Source organism: Mirounga leonina, unplaced genomic scaffold, assembly GCF_011800145.1.
Source record: "Mirounga leonina isolate KUSES-001 unplaced genomic scaffold, KU_Mleo_1.0 Mir_151, whole genome shotgun sequence".
In the NCBI taxonomy this organism is placed as follows: Eukaryota; Metazoa; Chordata; class Mammalia; order Carnivora; family Phocidae; genus Mirounga; species Mirounga leonina.
Window position 1 is genome coordinate 7,246,286 of NW_023270377.1, and position 24,502 is coordinate 7,270,787.

Sequence of the window (24,502 nt, forward strand, 5' to 3'; positions counted from 1 at the left end):
TCTTACTCAGTACCTCGGGCATGCCCACATGAGAGACAAGACTTGTTCTGGAAGCCCCAACAGGGACGCATGGGACCAACGGAAGGAAACACAGCAAGACAGCAGTATTTCAGACCACGACAGGGAAGGATTTCCTAACGGTCGTGCAATCTTCAGGCTGAATGGGCTGCCTATAAGGTAGAGAGTTAAAATGCAATCTGGATATCCAGTAAGTGGATGCTGTGGAGGTAATCTGAAAACCAGAGGGTGATGGGACAACCGTGGCACTCCACACCGGAGCGGTGAGGTCAACTGTGAGGTGTGTTGCAGGTGATCTGTTATAGCAATAAGACACAGGAGGTGTGTGATTTACCACCTTTAGATTCTGGGTTATCTTTATAACACCGCTCTTGTTCACTTGCATCATTCAATATTTTCTTGAGTGGATTGCTCCATGTTCAAGTTAGCGGGCCGGGTAATACTCAGGGGAACGTTTCGCTCAAGTGTATTTTTAAGCTCCAGGAGGCAGGGAACCAGCAGGACTGGTAGAATCCCTTCCAGAGCTGAGATTCCTTGAGGGGAGGGGGCACCCCCTCCTCAGCCTGCTGACATAATCCTGACATCCCAGAAAACAGGTGTCACTGCCTTTCTGCAGAACTGATCTGCAGGCTGTAAGGTCTAAGTCTCACACCTATAGGAGATACTAGTCCCAAGTCCCAAGGGTACATGTGAACTCCAAAGAATGGGACAGTGAGGACCAGATAAAGTTAACATCTGTCTGAGTATCTTATTTGCACAGAACAGTCATTCAGATGATTTTAACAGGTCCAAAGGGAAGTCTGACCTCTATATTTTCTTTAAATAAAAATGGTTATAGTTGATGTAAATATGCCCAGAAAACATGATTTGCTTCTTGAAACATTAAACGTTTTTTCCTCTAAGCAAAAATGGACATGAACTGGTAACTAACGGAACCCAAACTCAGCCAACCTCGCCCCAATCCAAACTGGAATTGACTTTCGCTTTTCATCCCCCTGGATAAATAGCCTTGGCAGAAACCCTTGTCCCAAAGGCCAACTGTAGAAGTGCCACCATAAAACCACTTGACTGACCAACTCCAGCCTTTTCGGATTCTTCCCTGACTGCTTTTCCATGTCCTTTTTCTGCTGCTCTGCCAAATGACCAGATGTTAATGACTCCTCTGGAATGCGGGAATAACTAAGCAGATGGAAGGTATCTGATCACCTGGTGCAGTGCGCTACTGGGCAGCCTGTGATTTCTGGCACCTCATAATTTTTTTTTATTACAAAACTTTTTTTCATTACAAAACTATTATTACCACATTATAAAAATGTGGAAACTAGAGAAAAGAGAAAAATCACTTATGATCCCATCATCCTAATAAAATTGCTGCTTGCATTTTGGTGAGTTGTCTACTTTCCTCCAGGGCTCTCTGTGTATGTAGTTCTATGGACTACATACATTTAGCTTATTTGTCCCCACCTCCTCTGAAAAGGATGTCTGGCGGCTTAGATAAATGTGTATCATCTGACAGTCAACTGCATGTAGACACGGTCTCTCCCAAACCGGCTTGTCCTCTCGCTGCCCTGGCTTCTAACTTGTAAATTTCATCTCTGCATCATCCAGGTTGAAACTTCTCCTCCACTTTGGGTAGTGCAAAGACTCCTCTCCCTCAACCCCAACATCCATTTCCAGTGATTCTTCAGTCATTACCCCTTTGTCACATCTGCCCTCCCCACCCTCCTTAGTATTGCCACCACCCCCGGTCCCGTTTATGACCCATTTCCATAAGTAATTACGAAGCTTCTCTGCCTCTACTTTGCCTCCTTCTCCTTCATCTTGTACTGCTAAATTATTTTCCTTACTTTGACTGCTCTCCTTGAACAAGAGATTGAAAACAACTGGTTTTCAATTGTCTGGCACAGAACATTCTTTGGTTGGTAATTTACAAACCATTTGTGCCCAATCTACTTTTCCTGCCCTATCTTTTACCACTTCCCTACCAGAACCCTCTGCTGGTACTCTGCTACCCTAGACAGCAGACGTAGTGTGTAGTGTATGGAGCGAGTGGGGCAGGACACATGCCTGCTCTCTGGGGTCCCTGCAAGAATACCATCCAGGCCAGCCGAGATGCGGTAACAGCTGCTACATCTTGCCTTCTGCACTGACAGCTATAAAAGTGGACAAGATAAATGCAACAACTTTTTTCAAGCATTAGACTCCAAACAGAGCAGGGCTGTGAACCCAGAGAGAAGGGAAATACAGGAAGTGAGGTTCATTGTTACCAGGCTTCTTGCCTGGGAGCACTTTTCATGCTGGAGCTCACATAGAGTGACATGCTCAAGCCTTTGCACTTAGCAAATGTTGTTCAGAAGACGAGAACCCAACCCAGTATTTGCTTTTTTAAGTAGGCTACTCACATTCTGGATTTTAAAAATCTGTAATTATTCCAAAATTTCTAGGGGAACTTTTCTCTCTTTATGTTTTATGCTTCTTTCAATTTTTTTTAGTTGAAATTACTGAGCAACCTTGCCTGCAGTTTCAAGGAGGACTCCCACTAAAAGAAGGTAAAAGCATTTTTAGGCAATGACGTTTTCTGTCTCTCAGCCTCCAGCTACTAATCTTCACTGCCTACTACAGTAGAGAAGAGATCACACACGGAACCTATGTGGGGTTTTACGTCAATGAGATACAGACACCTCGGCAATATTTTAAAAGACTTTGCCGCAGACTGAAACCTCAAGGGTGGATACCCATCATCAGCAAGCCGTCAAAGCCCACGACAGTGCTAAAGCTGTATCCAAGAATGACTAAAGCCAAGGCAGTCACCTAGACGCCAGCCTAGAGAGGGGCAAGAAGTAGCTAGACTAGAAGCAGCACATGGGAGGGGCATTAGAACGGGGATTGATAGAGTTTGCTCTTCTCACACTGGGCAGCTACTGGGCAGCCTGTGATTTCTGGCACCTCATAATTTTCAAATCCCATACTCTTTCCTGCTTAGTTCCATCCCAAAAGAATGTTTAAAGAGCCCCTACCAGCTGCCTTTCGTAATCTGCTGGACAGATGAAGACCTGCTGGGAGTAGGGCAGGCTTCTCCAGTGCAGGTCTGGGGGGCATTCGGTAGGGAAGGTGCTCCTACTACCCAGTGCTGAGTATGCCTTTGGAGAGTACCTCCAAATCATCCCAGTCTGTTGGTAACTGCAGGTGAAGAACCCAATGCTTCTCCTAAGCAGAGCTTAAGGGCTTTCTTCCTGAACACACTGCACCCAAACTGCAACTTCCTGAGGAGCCAAGGCCTGGAAATAGTCCTGCCCTCCCTGCTGCATCTGCGGAGGCCCAGAAGAGTCCCGGGGAGAGGACCTTTCTTATTTTCACCCTTGTCAAAGTCACCACAGGAACACAATCTTTAAGTCCCATACTGTGAAGTCTTAGGAACAAAGCAAACCCAACCCTTCACATTATATCGCCTGGGGAATACACAGCAGCCAGGCTGACCAGAAAGGCACGCAGATGGCCTGCTACCCAGAAAAGTATAGAAATTTCCATCCTACCATCAGCAAGTGGCTTGCAGGAGAGGGCATCATCGAGGTCGCGGGCAGTTGATGGGTCAATGGTGAAGACACAGTCTTTCCTAGGAAAGATTGAAGATAGGATTAGCAATGCCACAAATACTAGAGCCTTTACCCCACTGTACTAGAGTTTTAAAGAACGGTTACTTTGCAAATGTGCAAATGGTAGGCAAAGGGAAGAGTGACTTCTGTCATGGCTCTCTGAGAAGGGGATCTTTAGTCAACAGTGAGATGGGAGAGACAAATGTGGGAAGCTACCAAGACTCCATAGTATCTCTGAGGGTCTTCCTCTTTCTGTGAACTGGCACCTACTTCTCCTTGAGCCTGAGCAAGAAGTGTGAATGGGTAGAGTGAGGTGGCTTCCATGGACGAGGCTTCCCAGAAAGTTTTCTGACATGAGGAGCAAGTGCCTTTGGTAAATTACTCTCTGAAGGTAAGTTCTTGCTTTTGCCTCCCTCTTCCTCAGTGGCTAATGGGAACCTGTCCTTCACGGATGTATGTGAGGATGACTTACTGCTCCTTCTCCTATCTCGCCAAAGTGGGGGTTTGCCAAAGAATAAGGCATCTGACTTGTTGTGACAAAGGGGAGAGGACCCAAGAATAAGTTTTACCAAAAAAAACTTTGGGCCATACAGTTAGCCATAATACAACTATACTTGGAAATGTACCTGATCAGGTTGTTTCCATGGAATAATTGTATATTTCACCCAAGCTCACAGAATCAGTATGCCCTCTCTCCCCTTATCTTCACATACTACCCCTACGCATATCTCCCTCTTAATCTGTGAAGTGTGGGGACATTCTCGTTTTGCTTTAGAGCTTCCCAAATAATATGCCCTACCCAGGCACCAATCCAGCCACATAAATACCTGCGGTTTGGGCAGTCTGTCCACAGTTCTTCCCACCTCCTGCCTTCCCTCCCCAGGCACTGGCCTGGGGCTTGGGGTGCTTGGCAGGAGGCACCTGCCCTCCCCCACACAGGCTCTCTAGCTGGTGCCCTCTGCTGCCTCTGGACTCTTCCCAAGTTCTCCCTCCATGTCCTCAGTACAAGCGGTAGCACCGCTTCCATGGCCCGGTCTCCTCCGGATGCATCAGCACTCATGATGGGAAGAATCCTGGTACCCGCCACAATTAGACTGGTTTGGTTTGTACAAACTTCTTTCCTTGGGTCGCTCTTCTGCTTAAAGTGTCCCCAAAGCCCTCAGAGACTGCCAAGCTGGCTCTGGTGCTGGCTTGCAAAGCTCTTGGGGCCTTCCCTCCTCTGTCCCCTTACTCCTAATAACCCTCAGCAGCCCACTCTGACCCCCCACGGCGATCAGCTCACCCCTGCAATAGCTCGGTCCTAGGACAGTATCCATTCTAAGATGCCCCATCAATTCAACAATAGCTTTTTAGGGAAACAAAAACCCCGACCACATTAAATATATACATTGATTTTAATGTATTTCAGGATTTGAGAAATGTCAAAATGTTAAAAAGACAGACAGACTCTTAAATGGTAAATGAATATACAGATAACCAAACTGTGGTACATCTATACAAGGGAATACTAATTAGCAACAAAAAGGAACTAATTGCTCCTACATGTTAACAACTTGAAATCTCAAAGTTTCTACGCTAAGTTAAAAACACCATTCTCATGAGCTTATATAATGTATAATTCCATTTCTATGGCAGTCTCAAAAAGACAAAATTCTATGACAGCAGATCAGTGGTTGCCAGGGCTGAGGGTGCTTGTTGTGGGAGAACAGAGCTTTCCTGTATCTTGACTCTCATGGTGGTTACATGAATCTATACATGTCTTAAAATTCATATAACTGTACAAGGTCAACTTCACTGTTCATTAATTTAAAAATTAAAATTTTAAAAAAGATTTTATTTGAGAGAGAGAGAGAATATGCAAGCAGGGAGAGGGGCAGAGAGGCAGAGGGGTACAGGGGGAGGGAGAGGGAAAGGGAAAGGGAGAGAATCCCAAGCCGACTCTATACTGAGTGACATGGGGCTTGATCTCATAACCCCAAGATCATGACCTGAGCCAAAACCGGGAGTTGGACACTTAACCAACTGAGCCACCCAGGTGCTGCTAAAAATAAACAATTTTAAGTATGATTTTTGAATCAAGGGAAGTAAAAGATATGCATTCATTGTTAATAGAGTTGATGAATAGGTGTTGCAATTACTAAAATTTCCCTCTATGCTTTTCCATATTATTCAAAATTTTCACTATAACTATTACTTTCATAAGTGGAAAAAAATCAGCACTGCAGATAATCTCCCCCCAACAAAAAATAATTGTCCATCACATACATAATATTGCTTATAAAGACGTTTGGCAACTTTGTAGACTCGTACTGCAGAATACAGTGAATAGCTTTAAAGTGATGAGTCATGTAAAACTATAAACTCACTGGTGTACAAAGAGAAGAGGGCGAGGAAAGTTGGGCGCGACTCAGGTGGAAGACACAAGAACATTTATAGAGTGCAGTCCTAGGAAGAGTGGCTTCTCAGGCCATCCAGTCTTCTCACTAAACAATTGAAGAAGAGGTGCTGACAGTGGGGGGAACATAAATGTGGTGGTCTCGGGATATAAAGAAATAATTTCTGTTCCACCATCTAAAAAGACGTAAATATGGCACAGTGCCAGATGAAAAGAGAAACACCACATGTTCCCTGGAAAGTAAGCTCCCCGAAGGCTGTGTTGCAGTGTTATGAACAGAGGCTGCAACTCCCAAGTGTTTGCTGAATGAATGCACGCACGCTGACAGCAAGAGACAGGGAAGTGAAATTAATCCTGACACCAAAGTAATGGGCTCTGAATTGGTGAGGACCTTGAACTTGATTCACAAGGCAAGGAAGGAACTGACTGCTTGTTCCTTTTTGTAGCCTCCATAAAAGCTGGCAAAATGCTTTATATATTCACTGAGTGCTCCATAAATACTTGTTGAACTGAAAATAAAATGTCAGACTTGGAGGCGGGAATGTTTTGATCCTCCTTCCTTAGTGACATCATAAGAAGCTGAAAGAATGTCCCTTTAGTCAAAAATCAAAAAGAATACTGTTAGCTTGGTAGGGGCCACAGTTGACTGGTTTACTTAGATTGCTGAAAAGGAAGTTATGTTTTCTTAACATTAAATGTTTCTGGGTGCTTTGGCTTTTATTTCAATGAATGAATGACGCCCACTAAAGCATTACAGTGTCCAATTAGTGCAGACACACATGACAGACTAAAACTTCAGGGCTTCAGTTTTAAGTTGTAAATTTCTTTAAGAGGAGCCACTGTTTCTGAGAAAAATCTTAGACTAGTCTGAACACTCAACCCAACTCTCTACTACTTTTTTTTGTTTTAATCTGCTCTGAAACCAGAAACATAAAAGTCTAAATTAAAACAACTCTGAGGAACAGTAATCAGGAAGGCTTGCTGGAAAGATATATCATCCAAACACTATCCTTGATCATGGGACAGCAAACTATAGCCACGGACCAAAAAGGGCCTGTCACCTGTTTTTGAATGACCTGTGGGATAAGAATGGCTTTTGCATTTCTAAATGGTTGGGAAAAACCAAAAGAAGAATATTATTTCATGACATGGGAAAGTTATATGAAATTCAAATCTCAGTGTCCATAAATGAACATAGCCATGCTTTTTGGCTATAATGGCAGAGCTGAGTAGTCATGACACAGACTGTCTACTTAATATTATCTGTCTGGCCCTTAACAGAAAGTTTGCTGACCCCTGTTTTAGATCAATGATCCCCAGTGCACCAAGTTTTTTTTTTTTTTTTTTTTAAAGGTCTGATGATTAAATTAGTTTGGGAAATGCTGGGCCATAAGGGACTTCTAAGAGCCTTCAATGAGCTGTTGCTTTGCAATTCTTGCCATACCTATTTGATCTGGGTTGTTTTTTTTGTGGCAAGAGCATCTCCCAGATGCAACAGGTTCCTCAGGAGACTACCCTTTGAGAAGTGATGAACTGGACCCTGCACAGGCTTCCAGTGGAGTTCTTATCCCAGATGGAGTCTTGCCACGAAGCCTACCTCAAGGATCATGGCAAGAAGTCAATAGAATGGCTATGCTGTCCACTGCAGGGAAGCTGATGAGGGCTCTGTTCCAACCACTCACTCGGGGCCCCTTTGATGAGTGCTTCTGGGGGGAAGTTTATAAAGGGCAAGGACCCACTCCTACCCTCTTGAGTTAATGGTTTGTATCTTTTACGCTTCCCTCTTTGCTTTGGCTCCTAGGAACTCAGTAAACTATTGAGACTTGCCTCAAAAGGATCTTATTTGTCATCTGAACTCTGTGAACTCACCTTTATCCTGGCTGTGACTAATTATCCCACTTATTTTTCCTTTTCCCTTATATCCTAATTTTAAAAAATTAACTGCATTATATGTATACCTGCTAGGTACCTTAAATACTTTTTTTTTTTTTTTTTAAAGCAGGGTGTAAGTATGTACATGCATAGATTAAGGGGTTACAACATTTCAGAATCACATTGAAGGGGATGCTGGAAGAAAAGACCTTCAGTATGGGCTACTAAAAGAACTAACTTCTAGACAGAGTAAAACTTGGAGAACTCCCAACAAGTATTTGTACTGTAGCAGTGCCCTCCAAACTTGCTCGCTCACTATGGAAAATTGGGAGAAGCAAGGGAACAGTGAGTGACCCTGACAAACCCCAGTCCTCAGCGCTGAGAGCCAGTGATTTAATCTGTTGTCATCACCACAATTACGAACCGGCCACGATGTGGTGCATGAGGGCTCCTTCTGGGCATGGGCCACAGCGGCCGGGAGCTGGCGGCCTCAGCTCTCGGGAGCCCAGCCCCACGGGGGTGGGGCTCTGTGCAGCTGTTACACTCTGTTAACATGCTGGGGATTTTACTGGCTCCTTTTCTGGAAGGCTCTGGTCTCACAACCTGCAGGGAGCAGCCTGGCCTGCCAGCTTTTAGAACCTGTGAGACCAAATATTTAAAGAGTTCCGCAACAATGGTTAGAAAGAAGCTAACCCTGACCCACAGGAAATCAAGTGCCAGATGGGGGAGGGAAAGAATGAGACTCCAGTTCATGAGGCTGCAGAATTCCAATTCAGTGCAACGTTATGTAACCAAAATTTCTGAAGGCACGTGACTGAAGGGCTTAGTAGAACTTTTTAAAGTGACAGAAAACGGGACGCCTGGGTGGCCCAGTCGGTTAAGCGTCTGCCTTCAGCTCGGGTCATGATCCCAGGGTCCTGGGATTGAGTCCCGCGTCGGGCTCCCTGCTCCGCGGGGAGCCTGCTTCTCCCTCTGCCTCTGTCTCTCTCTCTGTCTCTCATGAATAAATAAATAAAATCTTTAAAAATAAATAAATAAATAAAGTGACAGAAAACTTCTAAGACTGTCCTCCTCAAAGCCACTGGTCCCGGAAAAGAAGACAGGAAAAATAACTCAAAGCTTTCTCTAATCCCTTGAGACCTTGCCACGAATCCCAGGGAATAAAACCATAGAAAGAATTTCTGTTCCTCTGTCACTCTTCCTCTGACCCTGCGTCCTCTCCTTCCTCAAGGCACCAGCACCTCTGCCTCCTTGCAGCTGGAGGCAGCTGGGTAGTCTCCATGGCAACACTGCCTCCCCACTTTGTCACTACAGTCACCTCTCTGGAGTTTGGCCACGGCCCCTACCCCTCACAGAAACTGCTCTCCCTGTGGGGCGCCTGGGGGCTCAGTCGGTTACACTTCCGACTCCTGATCTTAGCCCAGGTCTTCATCTCTGGGTCCAGAGTTCCAGCCGTGCGCTGAGCTCCATGCTGGGCGTGGAGCCTACTTAAAAAAAGAGAAAAAGAAATTGCTCTCCCTAAGGTCACAGGTGCTGCCAGATTAATCTGGTCAAAAACCTTTATCCACTCCTTACTGAGTAAAATAGAAATGCAGCTTAGAATTCAAAGCCTTTCATGATACGGCCCCAACCTGGATTTTTCCAGCTAGTCTGCTTAGTCCCAATATGTACCTTTTGTGCCAAACTTTCCTCTGTACCCTCTGGTCTCTGAAACATTGTGCTGTTCCTGACATGTGGACGTTCACTCAGCCAATCTCCAATGTCTAAGACCGACCTAGCTTTTAAAAGACTGGCTACACAAAGCCATCTTTTTTCCAGGGAACCTTCTGTGGTTCCACCGAGTGGAGAGCGCTTCTCGTCCACTGTCCCGCCCATGCCTGCAGCCTGCCCCTCTCCGGTGGTGCTGGTCATTTTCACCAGCATGCTGGCGGGGATTTAGGGATATGTGTTCTCACTGTGACAGGGCTGGGTGCTCCTCAAGGTCTGGCTCTGTGTCTCCTCTAGCACGTGGAAGGCACACACGGAAGGAATAGCTGATGGATAAGTGAATGAGCAAACGACCAAAGGGCTCTCGTTAGCACTTTTCCATTCAACTTTGCCGCTGCGTCTTGGGAAATACATTTAGGATTAGAACTCATGACCTCCTGGCGTGCAAGCCTGTGGTCACACCACAGTGTTATTGTTTCCAAGGGCGTCCTTTTCTGTCTTCATCCCATCTTCTTTTCTCATAAAACAGTGTTTTACAAACTGTGGTTGAGGGACCATCTCCAGACTAACAAAATTTATAGAGGCACTCCTCTCCTCTGTCCATGACTCTCAGTTTGTCTCCTTGATAGCAAGCAATTCTGCTGTGAAGGATCTAGGTCAGTGATGGTGAATGGGTGAAAAGGAACGGAAACAATTTAAGAACTAACCTTAAGAGGTTAAAGAATACAATTTTCACACAAACACTTTCTTTGATGAGATGGTATCGGAGTTTATACAGAAACCAGAAAATGGGGGCGCCTGGGTGGCTCAGTTGGTTAAGCATCTGCCTTTGGCTCAGGTCATGATCCCGGGGTCCTGGGATCGAGCCCCGTATCAGGCTACCTGTTCAGTGGGAAGCCTGCTTCTCCCTCTCCCTCTCCCCCTGCTTGTGTTCCCTCTCTTGCTGTGTCTCTTTCTGTCAAATAAATAAATAAAATCTTAAAAAAAAAAAGAAACCAGAAAATGTTAGGTAAACTACAGCAGGAAAATCAACTAAATAGCCGGGGCGCTCATCCACGGGCTACCATGTAGAGAGCCCAGCCAGATGGGTGCTGGACAGTCCAGTTGAGTCAGATGCTGAATTTGTCTGAGCTTCCATTTCTATTTGACTTTTCTCAGGCAAAGGGAGCTGGGAGCATTGTCCAAACTGAGGGCCGCCCCCCGTGGTGTAGCAGAGCTGGACCTTTTATTTTTTTCTGATGGCAGCTTGGAAATGTTAATACTCTTTCACTCAGCCCTCCTGCCACAACAGATGCTACAAGGTCTGACACAAATCCCAGATTTTTCAGAACAGAAAAAGACTAAGGTCTATTTAAAGCAGAAAGAGACCTTGGTCCATCTGTCCCTCTCTCCCCCACCAGTGATGAAGTGACACATCGGAGGCCACAGAGTGAGCTGAAGAAACAGAGCACTGGCCTGGGCAGGCTCTTTTTTACATGACCCTGGGTTTGTAACATAGGGCCCACAGAAGTTCAACCTCAAGCGTCAGCAAAATTCTAGACCAATTGAACGTAGTTGTTGGGTTACTTTCTAAAGGACACAGATAGGATGAGACTGAATTAGAACCAACTGAAATGGTCTTCCCAGTTACATTCACTCACTCACTGAACCTCCCATCAATCTTTGCCACTTTTTGTACTTCAACAAACAACACTCGGGAGTGGAGGCCGTGGGACAAGGCTGGCCAGAACTGTGGGAGCCAGGGCCTATGGCATCAGCCAGGAAAGCCATGGTTTCAACTCAAAGAATGTGCTACAATTCCCCTCAATTTTCATTTTGAAAAACGTTAAACTTTTAGGAAAGTTGGAAGAACACTGTAGAACATTTAGGATGAACATCCATATACTTCTCATCAAGATTCATCAAATGTCAACACTTTGCCCATATTCACTTTATCTCTCTCCTCTCTCTAACCCTCCCCTTTCATATATCTAGATCTTTTTTTTTTTTTACATCTGAACTGTTTAAACTTACGTTGCAGAGATGATACTTCACCCCTCCATACTTTAGCATGCATTTTCTAAGAATAAGGCTATTCTTCTACAGAACCACAGTACTGTTACCATAGACAAGGAGACTAACAATTCCCTACATCCGACTTACAGATCATATTTAAATGTTGAACTTCAACTGTCCCTCAAAAGTTTCTTTAGCTCTTTGTTTTCCTCCTGATCTAGGATCTAATCAAGGTTTACACACAGTATTTGGTAGTTATGTCTCTTTAGTCTGTTTAATGTAAAACAATCCATCCTTTTTTCTTTTAAACATAACATTGCTTTTTGAAGAGTCCAGGCCAGATGCCTTGTAGTATGTCTTATGTTCTGGATTTATCAGCTTGTTTCCTCATGGAAGGTAGAAGAAAGGAAGGGACAGAAGGAAATCAAATGTGGCAAAATTAATCTTCTCTGAATTTCCCAAATGGAAAGTTAGGTTTTAAGTCTCGAGTAGATTCAGAGTGAACATTCTAGGTTGAATACTTCACAGGTGATAGTGTGTACTCACATTGCACTCCTTCAGAAGGCACAAACTGTCAGGCTATGGGATTTGATTACCTGGTTAAGATGCTAATAGCCAGTTTTTCTATCTTAAGGTTACCTTTTACTCTCTGTATTTAATGAATAATCTGTGGAATAAGACTTTTAGATAATGTGAATATCTTGTTCTCAAAGAATACTTCAAGCAATGATTTTAGCATCCACTGGTGATTTTTGCCTGAATTGATATAACTCTGCAAGTTATAAAATGGTGCTTTTCAGATCCTATAATAAATACATTTACTAGTGGGCTCTCTTCTGTCAAGAGCTTTTCCTGTTTGTTTTAAAATGTTTGTTTTATTTTGAATATCATTACAGATTCACTGATTTTTTTTTTTTTTTTTTTAAAGAGAGGGAGAGAGCTGGGCGGGGGGTGGGGAGAGCAAAAGGAGAGGGAGAGAGAGAATCTTAAGCAGGCTCCATGCCCAGCACGGGGCCCGACGCCTGGCTCAATCTCACAACCCTGAGATCATGATCTGAACCAAAATGAAGAGTCAAACGCTTAACCAAATGAGCCACCCAGGCGCCCCAGATTCACTGATTTTTTTTTTAATTCAATGTATTATAATCTATTAAAATTACTGTTCTTTCTGATACTCAAATTGTACCAAATTAGGCTGTGGGAGCTCTTTCAAGTGATCTCCTGTGTCCTTGTGGTATGTCTTCCTTAATAAATCTTTGAGCACTTCTATGCCTTTTGGCATAGGAAATGTTTCAGGCTCACCTTATACATTACCTGCCCCAGACTAATAATCACCCACTTCCCTAAGGAGCCCTGATTCCCTCTGGCAGGGAATGAATGATATTTAAAAACCAGTATAGGGCACTAGATTTCTGTGCTCATTATTACTGGGGTATCATGGCTTCTAGTCCCTTTTATTGAGGAGAATTAGAAAATACTGAGTTAAATCATTGAAACTGTTGATATTTGACTACTTGTGGCCTAAAAATTGTCAATTTCATGTAGTTCAACCTAAAATACTGCTTAAAAATCATGAGTTCATACTGACACTCCGAATGACCAACTGATACGTTATATTACAGAGTTCTTCTCATCTTCTCCTATTCCATATTTGTATCTTCATTCTCCCAGTGAGAACCTTGGCACCCAATGGCCTCAATATTCTGAACGGTTTCAGAATTATAATCCCAATACCACTAGCAACAAAGAACCTATTAAGATTTCTTTGGAGTTTTATCCTTAAAATATGGTCACTAAAAGTATACAGTTAGAGTGCTCAAAAGTACAGTGCTGAAATTATTTGAATTAATTCTTTTTTCTGTATGTGGTGATGCTATGCATTTGATAAACATTGGGACCACCAGTTTTTGTTTTATGTCAGTTTTAGAGATTTTGCTTTCACCTCCTTTTAGATTTGATTTCATTTTATCGTTGAACATTTAAAACATTTAAAAATGGTTCAAAGTTCAAGTGTACTCACAGAAGTCTTACTCTCAGCTCTACCTTCCTGCCTTGTTCCTGCCTATCCCCTAGAGATAACTATTTTCTTTTTTTTTTTTAAGATTTTATTTATTTATTTGACAGAGAGAGACACAGCGAGAGAGGGAGCACAAGCAGGGGGGAGTGGGAGAGGGAGAAGCAGACTCCCTGCCGAGCAGGGAGCCCGACGGGGGGCTCAATCCCAGAACCCTGGGATCATGACCCGAGCCGAAGGCAGACGCTTAAGGACTGAGCCACCCAGGTGCCCCGAGATTAACTATTTTCATCATATTCTGGTGTATCCTGTGTTTCAGCTTTTCTTTTTGATATTCTTTTTTCTTTTTTTTAATTGAAGATTTTTATTTCTTTATTTGAGGGAGAGCATGAGAGAGGGCACAAGCAGGGGGGAGGGGCAGAGGGAGAGGGAGAAGCCGACTCCCATCCAAGGACCCCAGGATCATGACCTGAGCAGAAGGCAGACGGTTAACCAACTGAGCCACCCAGGTGCCTCTGATATTCTTTTTTCTTTTCTTCTTTCTTACACAAATACTACAAACTCTTTTGCAACTTGCTTTTTTCACTTAACAATAAATCTTGGAAATTATTTCATATCAGTTCAGAGACTAGATTCATAGAATCATCACAATTGGAAGTTCTTTAGAAGTCACCCCAGTCCATATTTTATCCCCCAAATGATTCCAGACTGAAGTCAATCAGACAGATCAACTCACATCTTGAATACTGGGAATAGGGGTGGGTAGTAAAGTTCATTGCCTCCTTAGGCCAGCCATTCAATTTACAGAGCTCTATCAGAAAGTAACTTCGTATGCTGAATTGACAACTGATTCTGAAAAACTTCATAATTTAGCTATTTACAGCCCCAAAGAATTAAAGCTGGCTCCCTCTTTCACCACGTAGCCCTTCAAACGTGACTTTTCTCAAGAAAAAGGCCCACATCTTTCTTGTTCCAAATGATTTATAATTGTGTATAACTGTAGTTTTTTTCATAATAATTTTCACTTATTTTGTGTCAAGAACAAATCTAAGTTGTAAGAACCAGTGGAACATCAATATAAAAAAGGTATCAGATGTCAAGAGAAAGAAGGCCAAAATTCCTTCACTCAATATTTACTGGGCATCTACTGTTCTAGGTGTTTGAGACGCATTTGAGAACAATGATGCCTACCCACTGATATTCTAGTGGTGGAGGAGACAGAACATAAACAGTATTGTAATTAAGTGCTGTGGAGTTAAGAAAAAAAAAAAAGGAAGAAAAAATAGAACAGAGCTTGCAGCGGTGGGGGCGGCGGGGGGGGGGGGCAGGTTGTAAGTGCTGATTACAATTAGGATAGCCAGGGTAGTCACAAATGAGATGATGACATTTGAAGATGACCTGAAGAGTAAGGGAAGCAAGGCGTGGGTTACACCAGGGAAGAAAGACTAGGACAAAAGGAAGAGCTTGTGCAAGGGCCCAGAATTCATCAAATTAGTTTACCTGAAGGCAATGAACAATTGGGCACAACTCAACTGAGAGAGTTTGTAGGTAGAGCAAAGATGGCTTGGCCTCTGCGTTCTTTTACTTTCTGTCCAAGAAGTCTTAAATCTAGGCCTGCAGGGGTTCAGAATGCAGCTCTGCATGCCTAAGGGAGCAACGAGAGCAGCAGAGTCCACTGGGCCCAGAAAGTCTCTATATCCAAAGCTCTCTCTCTGAACAGCTCTCTTTCTTCTTTTACCTCTGTGAGTACAGTTTCCTATAATTGAGATTTAAAACATCAGAGTGGGGTTAAAACAGGGAATACTGATTGATACATATTAAGTTTCAAAATCAGACAAAATGAAGTAGCAATAAACTTCCAGGAAATGCTCCCACATAGGAATCAAATATCGAAGTCCCTAAATATAGAGTGTTAAAAATTTAAGCATAAAAGTTCTATACAATGCACAAAATCTTCAGAGTGTATAAACATACTAGAGCTCTTCAATATATGGGAAATCTGGCTCTCACTGAAAACACTTTTATTCTCTACCTCCTAGAAATCACCTCTTAAGAGAACAGAATTATAATAATGGTGAGTATTATTTTTGCTCTCATTTTGTGCATGGGGAAACTGAGGCACAGAGAGATTAGGTAACTTATATAAGGTCATGGAGCTGCAGAGCTTTGATTTAATGGGACAGGAATTTAAAAGAGACAGTGTTAAAAGAAGTGAAGTAGACTGAGAAGTTTCATTTCAATGGAAATTGACATCTTTTCTAGTTACCCTTAGTTCCATACTTTATCTTAAGATTTAAACTCCCCAGAAGTATTTTGGCTGAAGTAATAAATACCCCAAATTTCTTTCAGGAAAAGTTTCTCTATGTTGACTAAGTTGACAATGACTTCATTTTTAGGTACCAAATCCAAATCTGACTATTTTTCACCCTTAACCTGAAAATTCACATATGGAGTTCTGATACCAAGTTTATTCAAAGTAGATTATCCTTGGGGTGTCTGCCTTGGCTCAGGAGCTCAGGTTGTGATCCTGGGGTCCTGGGATTGAACCCCCAGGCGGGCTCCCTGCTCAGTGAGGAGTCTGCCTCTTCCTCTCCCTCTATCCCTCCCCCTGCTTGTGCTCTTTCTCTCTCAAATAAAAAAATCTTAAAAAAAAAAAAAAAGTAGATTATCCTTAGTATGTTAGAAAAAGCCATGTCCCAAGTACTTTCTTTTGGAAAGGGCATACAAAAATAGGAAGAAATAGCCAAAGAAAGAATATGCATAGATATATTTTCACTCAAATAGACTACACTTTTAAATTTGCTTTACAATTTCCAGAAGAGACACAATATGTAAAAATAAAACAGAAATTGTAACCAAATTTTCATATGACTTTATCAGAGACTTAAACACAATGGGGTAAAGGCCAGTGTTTAATGGATTTAAATTCTACTGGACAGAATTAAGAATAGTCACAAAGTCAAGGAATTAACTATGTCTAGACATCTCTCCTAGATTTCTATTTGAGGAACAGTATTTTTTTTCTCATCCTTTGAATTCCCAAGCTAGGAATTCAGAACCTGCTGGTGAAAGGATCATCATCCTTAATTCTCAATCCATTTATCAGGCTAAAATGCAAATGTAAGTGGTGAATACATTTCAACAGCCCTGGAGCTCCAAAGAGCCTTCTCAGGGAACATGCTGAGCTAACTGGGGAAGGGTTAAGCCACCCCTATTTTTCAGATCTGAAAACAGTTGTTCTGATATGAGAAGAATCATTACAATGGTGCCAGCTCCCTTCTATAAAAGCGATACACATTTTTTGCACAACTGTATGATTGTTATGGCAACCATAAACATGGAACTATCATTCTTCAAATTACACACTACCCATACCAGATTACCTACGTAGGTCTGTTCTTCTACATTAGCCAGAATTTCTTTTCAAAAAATGCTATGTCTGTCCTATAGATGTTTAGGAGCAAGATAAAGTGGCCTCTTTCAAAGGGAGATTCCACAACAATGAATCTTTCAAAGGCCTAGCTCTTCAAGGATTCTAGGGCCTTCCCTGTCAAGTCTTTGAATCCAATGGTCCCTGGGAGGCCTCAAAATATTTTCCCTGGGAGGCAGGAGAGCTGCCTGGAAAATGTATTCCCCAAATGATTGCTTTTATTAAGAGGAAGATTAAAGCACCATGAATGGGCCTTAATAGACCTTGCACAGTTCGGTAAAATACTGAGAACATTTACTAGAGTCTCGGGTTAGTGAGGTGAGAGACTTATTTAAGAGATACATACGAGCATTTCTGAAAATACACCATGAATATTTCAGACAAAAATGCCAAAATAAATTTCAGCTCTATTTTAGGATGATCAGGGATTCTCTTAGTACTTTAGTTAACACCAGCAGAACTTTGTAACTTTTAACAGCAAAAAAGTGTGAATTCTTTCTTCTCATTAATGGGGGAAGTCAAGACTGGTCTTGTATGTCTTTTAAATATTCATTTTGGGCCAAAATTCTGTTTCATTGTTCACAGAGCTGATGCTACAGTAAAAAAAAAAAAAAAAAAAAGCAGGCTGGTAATAACTTCCTGGCTGATTTTAATATTAAATACTTAGATTCTGAAGCAAAAACCTGTTCATAATTACTGTGTGCTCCAGTTTCCAAATAAGACCCTGAAATTCATTTAGTTTTCCTTTCTCAAAAATCGAACAAAATTAATTAAATTAAATTTTAAAAATTAAGAAACCCAAAAAGCACACAGGGTTTTGAGGGGGGCAGGGCAAGTCAAGCTCTAAAAGCAGCACTTCTAGTTCCCGAAAGCGCTCCTTGCCAGCAAAATGCAATGAAGGGCACGGTGCTACTTCTCAATTCCCATCCCATCTACAGGACAGGAGGGGCCCCCCCATCCAGTCTGCACCTCTTTCTTCGCTTCCGGGGATCAGGTCTCCAGCACACTCCCTCTGTCTCAGCCCAATCCCCACCACCCAGTCCCTACCATGCCTGGGACTGGTCCTGAATTCATAATCCCAACCTCTTTTCCTACTGAAGCAGCTCTCCCTAACTGGACTCCAGTCTCCTCTCTCCTCTTCTGCCTTTCGGATTCTTTAGCATTTGGCTGCCAGGATGAAGTTCCTAATACTTAGCATTAGATTATGCTCCTTTCTCAAAAACCTTCACTGGCTTTCAGCCGTGCTGACACTACACTCCTCAACTTGGCATTCAATATCCTCCATGATCTGGCTTAAAACTACTTTTCCATTCTCACTTAAGATGACTTAACTTCATCAACATGGGGCCTTAGTAAACCAGTTCTGCTAAACACCCCTCATTAGTGATTTATGTAGACTCGTCATCTCTTCTTCCAGACTATTCTCTTTGAAGGAAAGGACTGTTTCGATTACATATTTTTCAAATCCAGCAGTATCTATTTCAGGGTCTTGCAAAGAGTAGCAATAGTAAATACTGACTGCATTGAATCTTCAATTGCGCCCCTTCAACTCCAACCCCTGAAAAGCTGGCTACAGCTGTTGAAGCGCCATGAAGGGCTGTCACCCACTTGTCCCTTTACTGGAAGCACCAACATACCTGTGAGACTAGAATACACTTCAGGTAATGCCTTGGGACCTCCACCCATGGCCTAGGCATATGGCCCTAGAGAATTTTCTAGGTTTAGAACCAAAGTCCTTGGATTATGAATATGTTGATAGGCAAGGGTAGATGAGAAGAGGACAGTAAAATTGGGTAAGGAAGAACAGAATTTAAGAGCAGAAGGTAGTATGAAATTTTAAACATCTTTTTGGTAAGGCCATGTGCCTTAATCCTCATCAGAAAGGAAGAAGAGGCACTATTTTATAAAGCATAAAGTAGGCTAGAGCCTGTGCTAAGTATTAAACATGTTATTACACCTCATCTCTGCCACAACCTCATGAGAAAGTCAGTACCTGTACATTCCTTTTAACTTGTAAAGGAAAGTAAGGCTCAGAGGAGTTAAGTAATTCATCCAAAAATACATACCTCGTAAGCGTCAGAGTGAAGTGATGTTTTAAGCCAAATTTGTCTCTAAAACCTATGTTCTTGTATTTCACCCCTGTGATATCAGGGACATTTAAAATTTTTAAACTCTGGGATAGAAGAATGAGGGACACCATGCATAAATGTGGGAGGGAACACAGTTGTGGTAGACTGTTCTCTGTCCTGCTCTCCCTCTCCCAAACCAGCATGTAACCCAAACCAGGACAAACTGACCCCACCCTAGAATCTGGAATCTGGACAGAGAAAGGGAGAAGGAGAGAAGGAGGAAGGTGTGTGAGGAGAGAAGGGGGAGAGAGAAATCAGGCTCCTGGGTGACTGGTGCCTGGGAGGTAGCAGCCATCCGCTGAGGAGCAGGAAGCAAAAGAGGCTAGTCTGAGGGAGGGGAAGCAGGAAGCGGATGTGTAGAAGCAGCAGAGGCGAAGATGAAGAGAGCAGCCTTTCTGGGTTTCCTGCCTTACTTCATTCAATCCCTGGTTCCCTGCCCTTGGATTCTGGGAGTCACCACAAGATCCTTAAAACAAATTCCCCTTTCTGCTTAAGCAAGCTCCAGTGGTTTCTGTTATTTGGGACCAAAAAAGTCTTAATTAATGCAACAGCTGTGGAAAGTTTCCTAGAATGGCTAACTTGTCATGGCTTTCTCTAATGCTTTCTCACTAACAAGCCATGACAGGCTGTTACAGTTGGTGCTTCCATACCACTCACTCCTGGGGGGCGCTGCGAGCATCCACAGGTGTGGGGAGGCAGAGAGGGCATGGCAGAACATGGATATCAAGTTTCTATTTCAAAAACAAATCAGGGGCGCCTGGGTGGCTCAATTGTTAAGCTTCTGCCTTTGGCTCAGGTCATGATCCCAGGGTCCTGGGATCGAGCCCCACACTGGGCTCCCTGCTCTGCGGGAGGCCTGCTTCTCCCCCTCCCACTCCCCCTGCTTGTGTTCCCTCTCTTGCTGTGTCTTTCTCTGTCAAATAAATAAATAAAATCTTAAACAAAAAACAAATCAACTTAAATGTACAATGCTATCACATTTTTTGGCTGGTAGGGATTTGAAGAAGGCTCTGACTTCTTTTTTCTCAATATAGGGAAGGAAAAGGGTGCAGTGTTCTTGATTGATGTGGTGTTTTGGGTTGCCTTTTTTGTTTAGTGTTTATCAAGAGTGTAGACCTATGAGGATGGTGGGTAAGAGCTTCCTAGACTGGGGACCTGAATTCAAGTCCCAGCTCAGCCGCTCTCAGCCTTGTGACCTTGAGCAAGTGACTACACTTGCCTGAGCCCCAGTTTCTTCATCTGTAAAATAGGGATAATTACTTCAATAATTAAACAAGGTAATCTACAAAAGCATAAAATAATTAAATGATAATACATATTAAAAGGAATAAAAGAAACATTCAATAAGTTATGTGTATTGGTATATGTATACTTGCCACATTAAACAACAAAGCAAAATGAAAACTTCAAACTTTTACATGTGTTCATTTTCCTTATCCTGGATATTTTGGGCTGAACATTAATGAAGATGATCTACTACTAGGAAAACTGATCTTTCTTTTGGTGTGTCCTCTGTTGTGTATCAAGCCCCATGACAGAGAAGACAGGGGAGGGACGCTTAGTGAGTGCCCGCCATGTGCCCGGCATGGTCTCAGGTCTGCCTGACCGTCGAGATTGTGCTAGTGATTTAATATTTTCAAAGTAACTCTATTTCAAAAAGAGACGATTAAATATGACTATAGAAAAGGGTAATTGAACACACATTTAAAGCATTATTATGCTTGTGGGAACACTCCTATCCTAGGAATTCTAATTCCATCTGTAAGACCACAGAAGTACTGTTTAAACAATCACAATGTGAAGCTCTCGATTCTCCCATATACAAACGATGTAATTCCACTAAGTCACCTCTCGGGCACAAAGACTGTAGGGAAATTTGACCTTCGCACCCTGACAGTAAATACAATGTAGCAAGACCAATTTCTTCACACACATAACAGGACTTCCATGCACATCAGTGTCCTGTCAAAGTTACAAAGGGATGCCGTACACTTACTCACATCATGCTGCAACTGCTGAAAAGGGGTTTGGAATTCTATAACCACTTTCTAAGCCAATTCATGAGCTTCACAAGAAAATCAGTTTCACTACTTTATAATTATACTTAATTTTTTTTTTGAAGTTGCGTTATCCAGCTTGATCACCCCCCTGATTTACTACTCTTGGCTCTAAGCTGCCTTGGCTGTTTCCAAAAATCAAATCCAGTCTCAAAAGATGAAGATTTGCCATTGTTGAAAATGTGCCTCAGGCTCTGAAGGCAATTTCCGAAGAGGAGTCCAAAAATGTGTATGTCCTCCCCTGGCTTCTGCCCCCACCGCCTGCCAGCAAGCTCAAATCCTCCTCCACCATCTTAAAGACATCTTCGGGACCCTGCTTCGGTCAAGCTCCCTCTCACCTCTTCTATGCCACGAACTCCTTGAAACAGATGTTTATACTTCGTGTCCCCACTTTTTCACCTCCCTTCCTCTCCTCAGCCGGCCACAGTCTACTTGGGCTCATCACTCACTGCAACAACGTATAAGATACGCAGGAGACAAAGAGAAGAACCTGATGGCTAAATGTGGTGATTTCTGTCCCAGCTTTGCCCTGGCTGACCGCGCACCGCAGCAGAGCACTGGGCAGCTCACCCTTGCTTGGAACTTGTCATCCACCCGGTCTTTGCCTTTTCTTTAACTCTTCGAATATCCTTCCTGCACCTCCAACCCCACCTTTTCCTAAGAAGCTTCCATCCTTTAAACACTGGAGCTCTTCTCAGTCCATCACTGGTCCCCTTTCTTGTTCAGGCGCATGCTCCTAGCAGGCATATCCATTCCCTTGGGGGGCTCTATTACTTTTATGCGCTGAAATAGGTATCTGCAGCGCAGACCTTTTTCCCGAGTGCCAGGCCTCTTTTTCTTTCTGCCCCTTGGACATCGCTTTTTGGAATCCTAGGCACTTAATATCCAAATTTTACTCACCTTTCCCCATCCAAGCATTCTGTTCTTGTCCCCTATTTCACAGTGTCAGATTTTCCTTTCACTTTGGCTTAAAGGATGGATACTGGCACAGTTCAAAGGCCATATAGGCATATCCTCCTACTGAGAGGTCTTCCCGAGAATGTCAGAAGCAGTGTTAGTTGCTTCTTCTTCTTTTTAAGTAATAATAAGACAAACACCTATGGAAATCCTATTCATCCTTCAAGGCCAAGTTAAAAGATTACCTGGCTTTAAAGCTTCTTCATGCAAAATTACTTAGTTTTTCAGGTGTGTTCACCTGGTGCCTATTTTTTTTATTTGAACCTTTTATTTTGAGATAATTGTCGATGAACATACAGTGGTAAGATATAACAGAGAGATGCTATTACCTTTTACCCAATTTCCAGCGGCAAAATCTTACAAAATTATAATACAATATTAAACCCAGGATCTTGACGTTGATACAATGCACTGATCTTCCTTAGATTTCCCATTCTCACTGTGCTCATTAAGTTCCACACAATTTTATTACCTGTGTAGGTTCATGTAAGCACCACCTCAAACAAGAGACTGAACGCTACCATCTTCTTAAGGTGCCCTCAAGTTGTCTTTTAATAATAATCATCCTCAATTTCCCCCCTGCCCTACCTCCCTCAATCGCTGCAACTACAAATCTATTCTCCAGTTCCAAAACGTGTCTTTTCTAAAATGTTACATAACATAATCATACAGATGTAACCTTTCAGGTTGGCTTTTTTTCACTCAGCATAATTTCCTGAAGACTCATGTAAGCTGTTGCATATATCACTAGTTCATTCCTTTTTATTGCTGAGTACCAGTCCATGATATGGATGTACCCATGGTTTGTCTGACCATGTACCTGTGGAAGGATATCTGGGTTGTTTCCAGTTTGGGGCTGTTATGAATAAAGCTGCTATGAAAATGTGTGTGCAAGTTTCTGTGTGAACCATAAGTTTTTATTTCTCTGGGAAAAATGCCCAGGAATGCAATTACCAGGTTGCATGGTGGTTGTGTTTAGTTTTTTAAAGAAACTGTCAAAGTGTTTGCAGAGTAGCCGTGCCATTTTACATTTCCACCTGCAGTGTGAGAAGGATCTGCTTTCCCTGTGTCCTCACCAGCATTTGGTACTGCTTGAGCTTTTCACCAACTTTGCTTTTTCCTTTTATTTTAGTCATTCTGACAGGCGTGTACTGGGATTTCACTGTGGACTTAACCTGCATTTTCTAATGGCTAATCATGTTAAACATCTTTTTATCTTTTTGTTTGCCATCTGTATATCCTCTTCAAGAACATGTCATGTGTCCATTTTCTAACTGTACTGCTTTTATATTATTGAGCTTTAAGGGTTCTTTACGTATTACAGATACCAGTCCTTTGTGGGATATGTGGTTTGCAAATATTTTCTCCCAGGCGAGCTTGTCTTTTTATCCTCTTAACAGGGTCTTTCACGGACAAAAGGTTTTAAGGTGAATTTATCCATCTTTCCTTACATGGGCTGTGCTTTTTGAACTCTTTTACCTAGCCTATATCACGTAAATATTTTATGTTCTTTTATTTTATTTATTTATTTATTTATTTAATTTGAGAGAGAACAGAACTAGCGGTGGGGAGGGGCAGAGGGAAAGAGAAACAGACTCCCCACTGAGCAGGGAGACCCATGCGGGGCTCAATCCCAGGACCCTGGGATCATGACCTGAGCCAAAGGCAGATGCTTAACCAACTGAGCCACCCAGGTGCCCCTTTTATGCTCTTTTCTATATAAGTTTTACAGTTCTACATTTTATATTTAAGTTCATGATCCATTTTGACTTAATTTTTGCACGGGCATGAGGTTTAGATCAAGGTTCATTTATTTGCCCATGTACCCCCAATTCCTCCAACACCATTTGTTGAAAAGGCTATTCTTCCTCCACTGAATTACTTTTGCTCCTTGTCAAATATTAATTTGGCATATTTGTGTGGCTCTAATTCTGGGTTTTCTATTGTTTCATTAATCTATGTGCCTATCCCTTCTAGTTTTTTGTAGATACTCTTTATCAAGTTGATATTCTTCTCTTTTCCTAGCCTGCTGAAGAGTTTTTAGTATATATGTGTGTTGGACTTTTTCCAGATGCCTCTTCTGTAATAAATGATAGGATATGATTTCTTATTTTTTATTCTGTTGATATGACAGATTACATGTATTGATTTTTCTAATAGTTTTATTGAGATATAATTCACATACTATAAAATCTACCCTTTTAAAATGTACAACTCAATCTCTGTGCAGTTGGCAGTACAAACTAGGTTTATCCAAAGTGTAATTACTGCTAGCTGAAAAATAATTTTTTTGAATGTATGAATCAGAGGTTTTCAGTATCTGTAAAGAGTTGTG

The 24,502-nt window shown here is 42.4% G+C and overlaps 1 protein-coding gene across 3 annotated transcripts in view; it reads right to left on the reverse strand.

Annotated features, from left to right (window-relative positions):
• Window positions 1–24,502, reverse strand: part of DIS3L2 (DIS3 like 3'-5' exoribonuclease 2) — a 341,559-nt gene that overhangs the window by 128,300 nt on the left and 188,757 nt on the right. For all 3 annotated transcript variants that reach the window (XM_035006877.1, XM_035006875.1, XM_035006876.1), the window contains one exon: window positions 3,552–3,631. In XM_035006877.1, coding sequence (XP_034862768.1) covers window positions 3,552–3,631 — 80 coding nt within the window. The remainder of the gene's footprint in view (window positions 1–3,551; window positions 3,632–24,502) is intronic.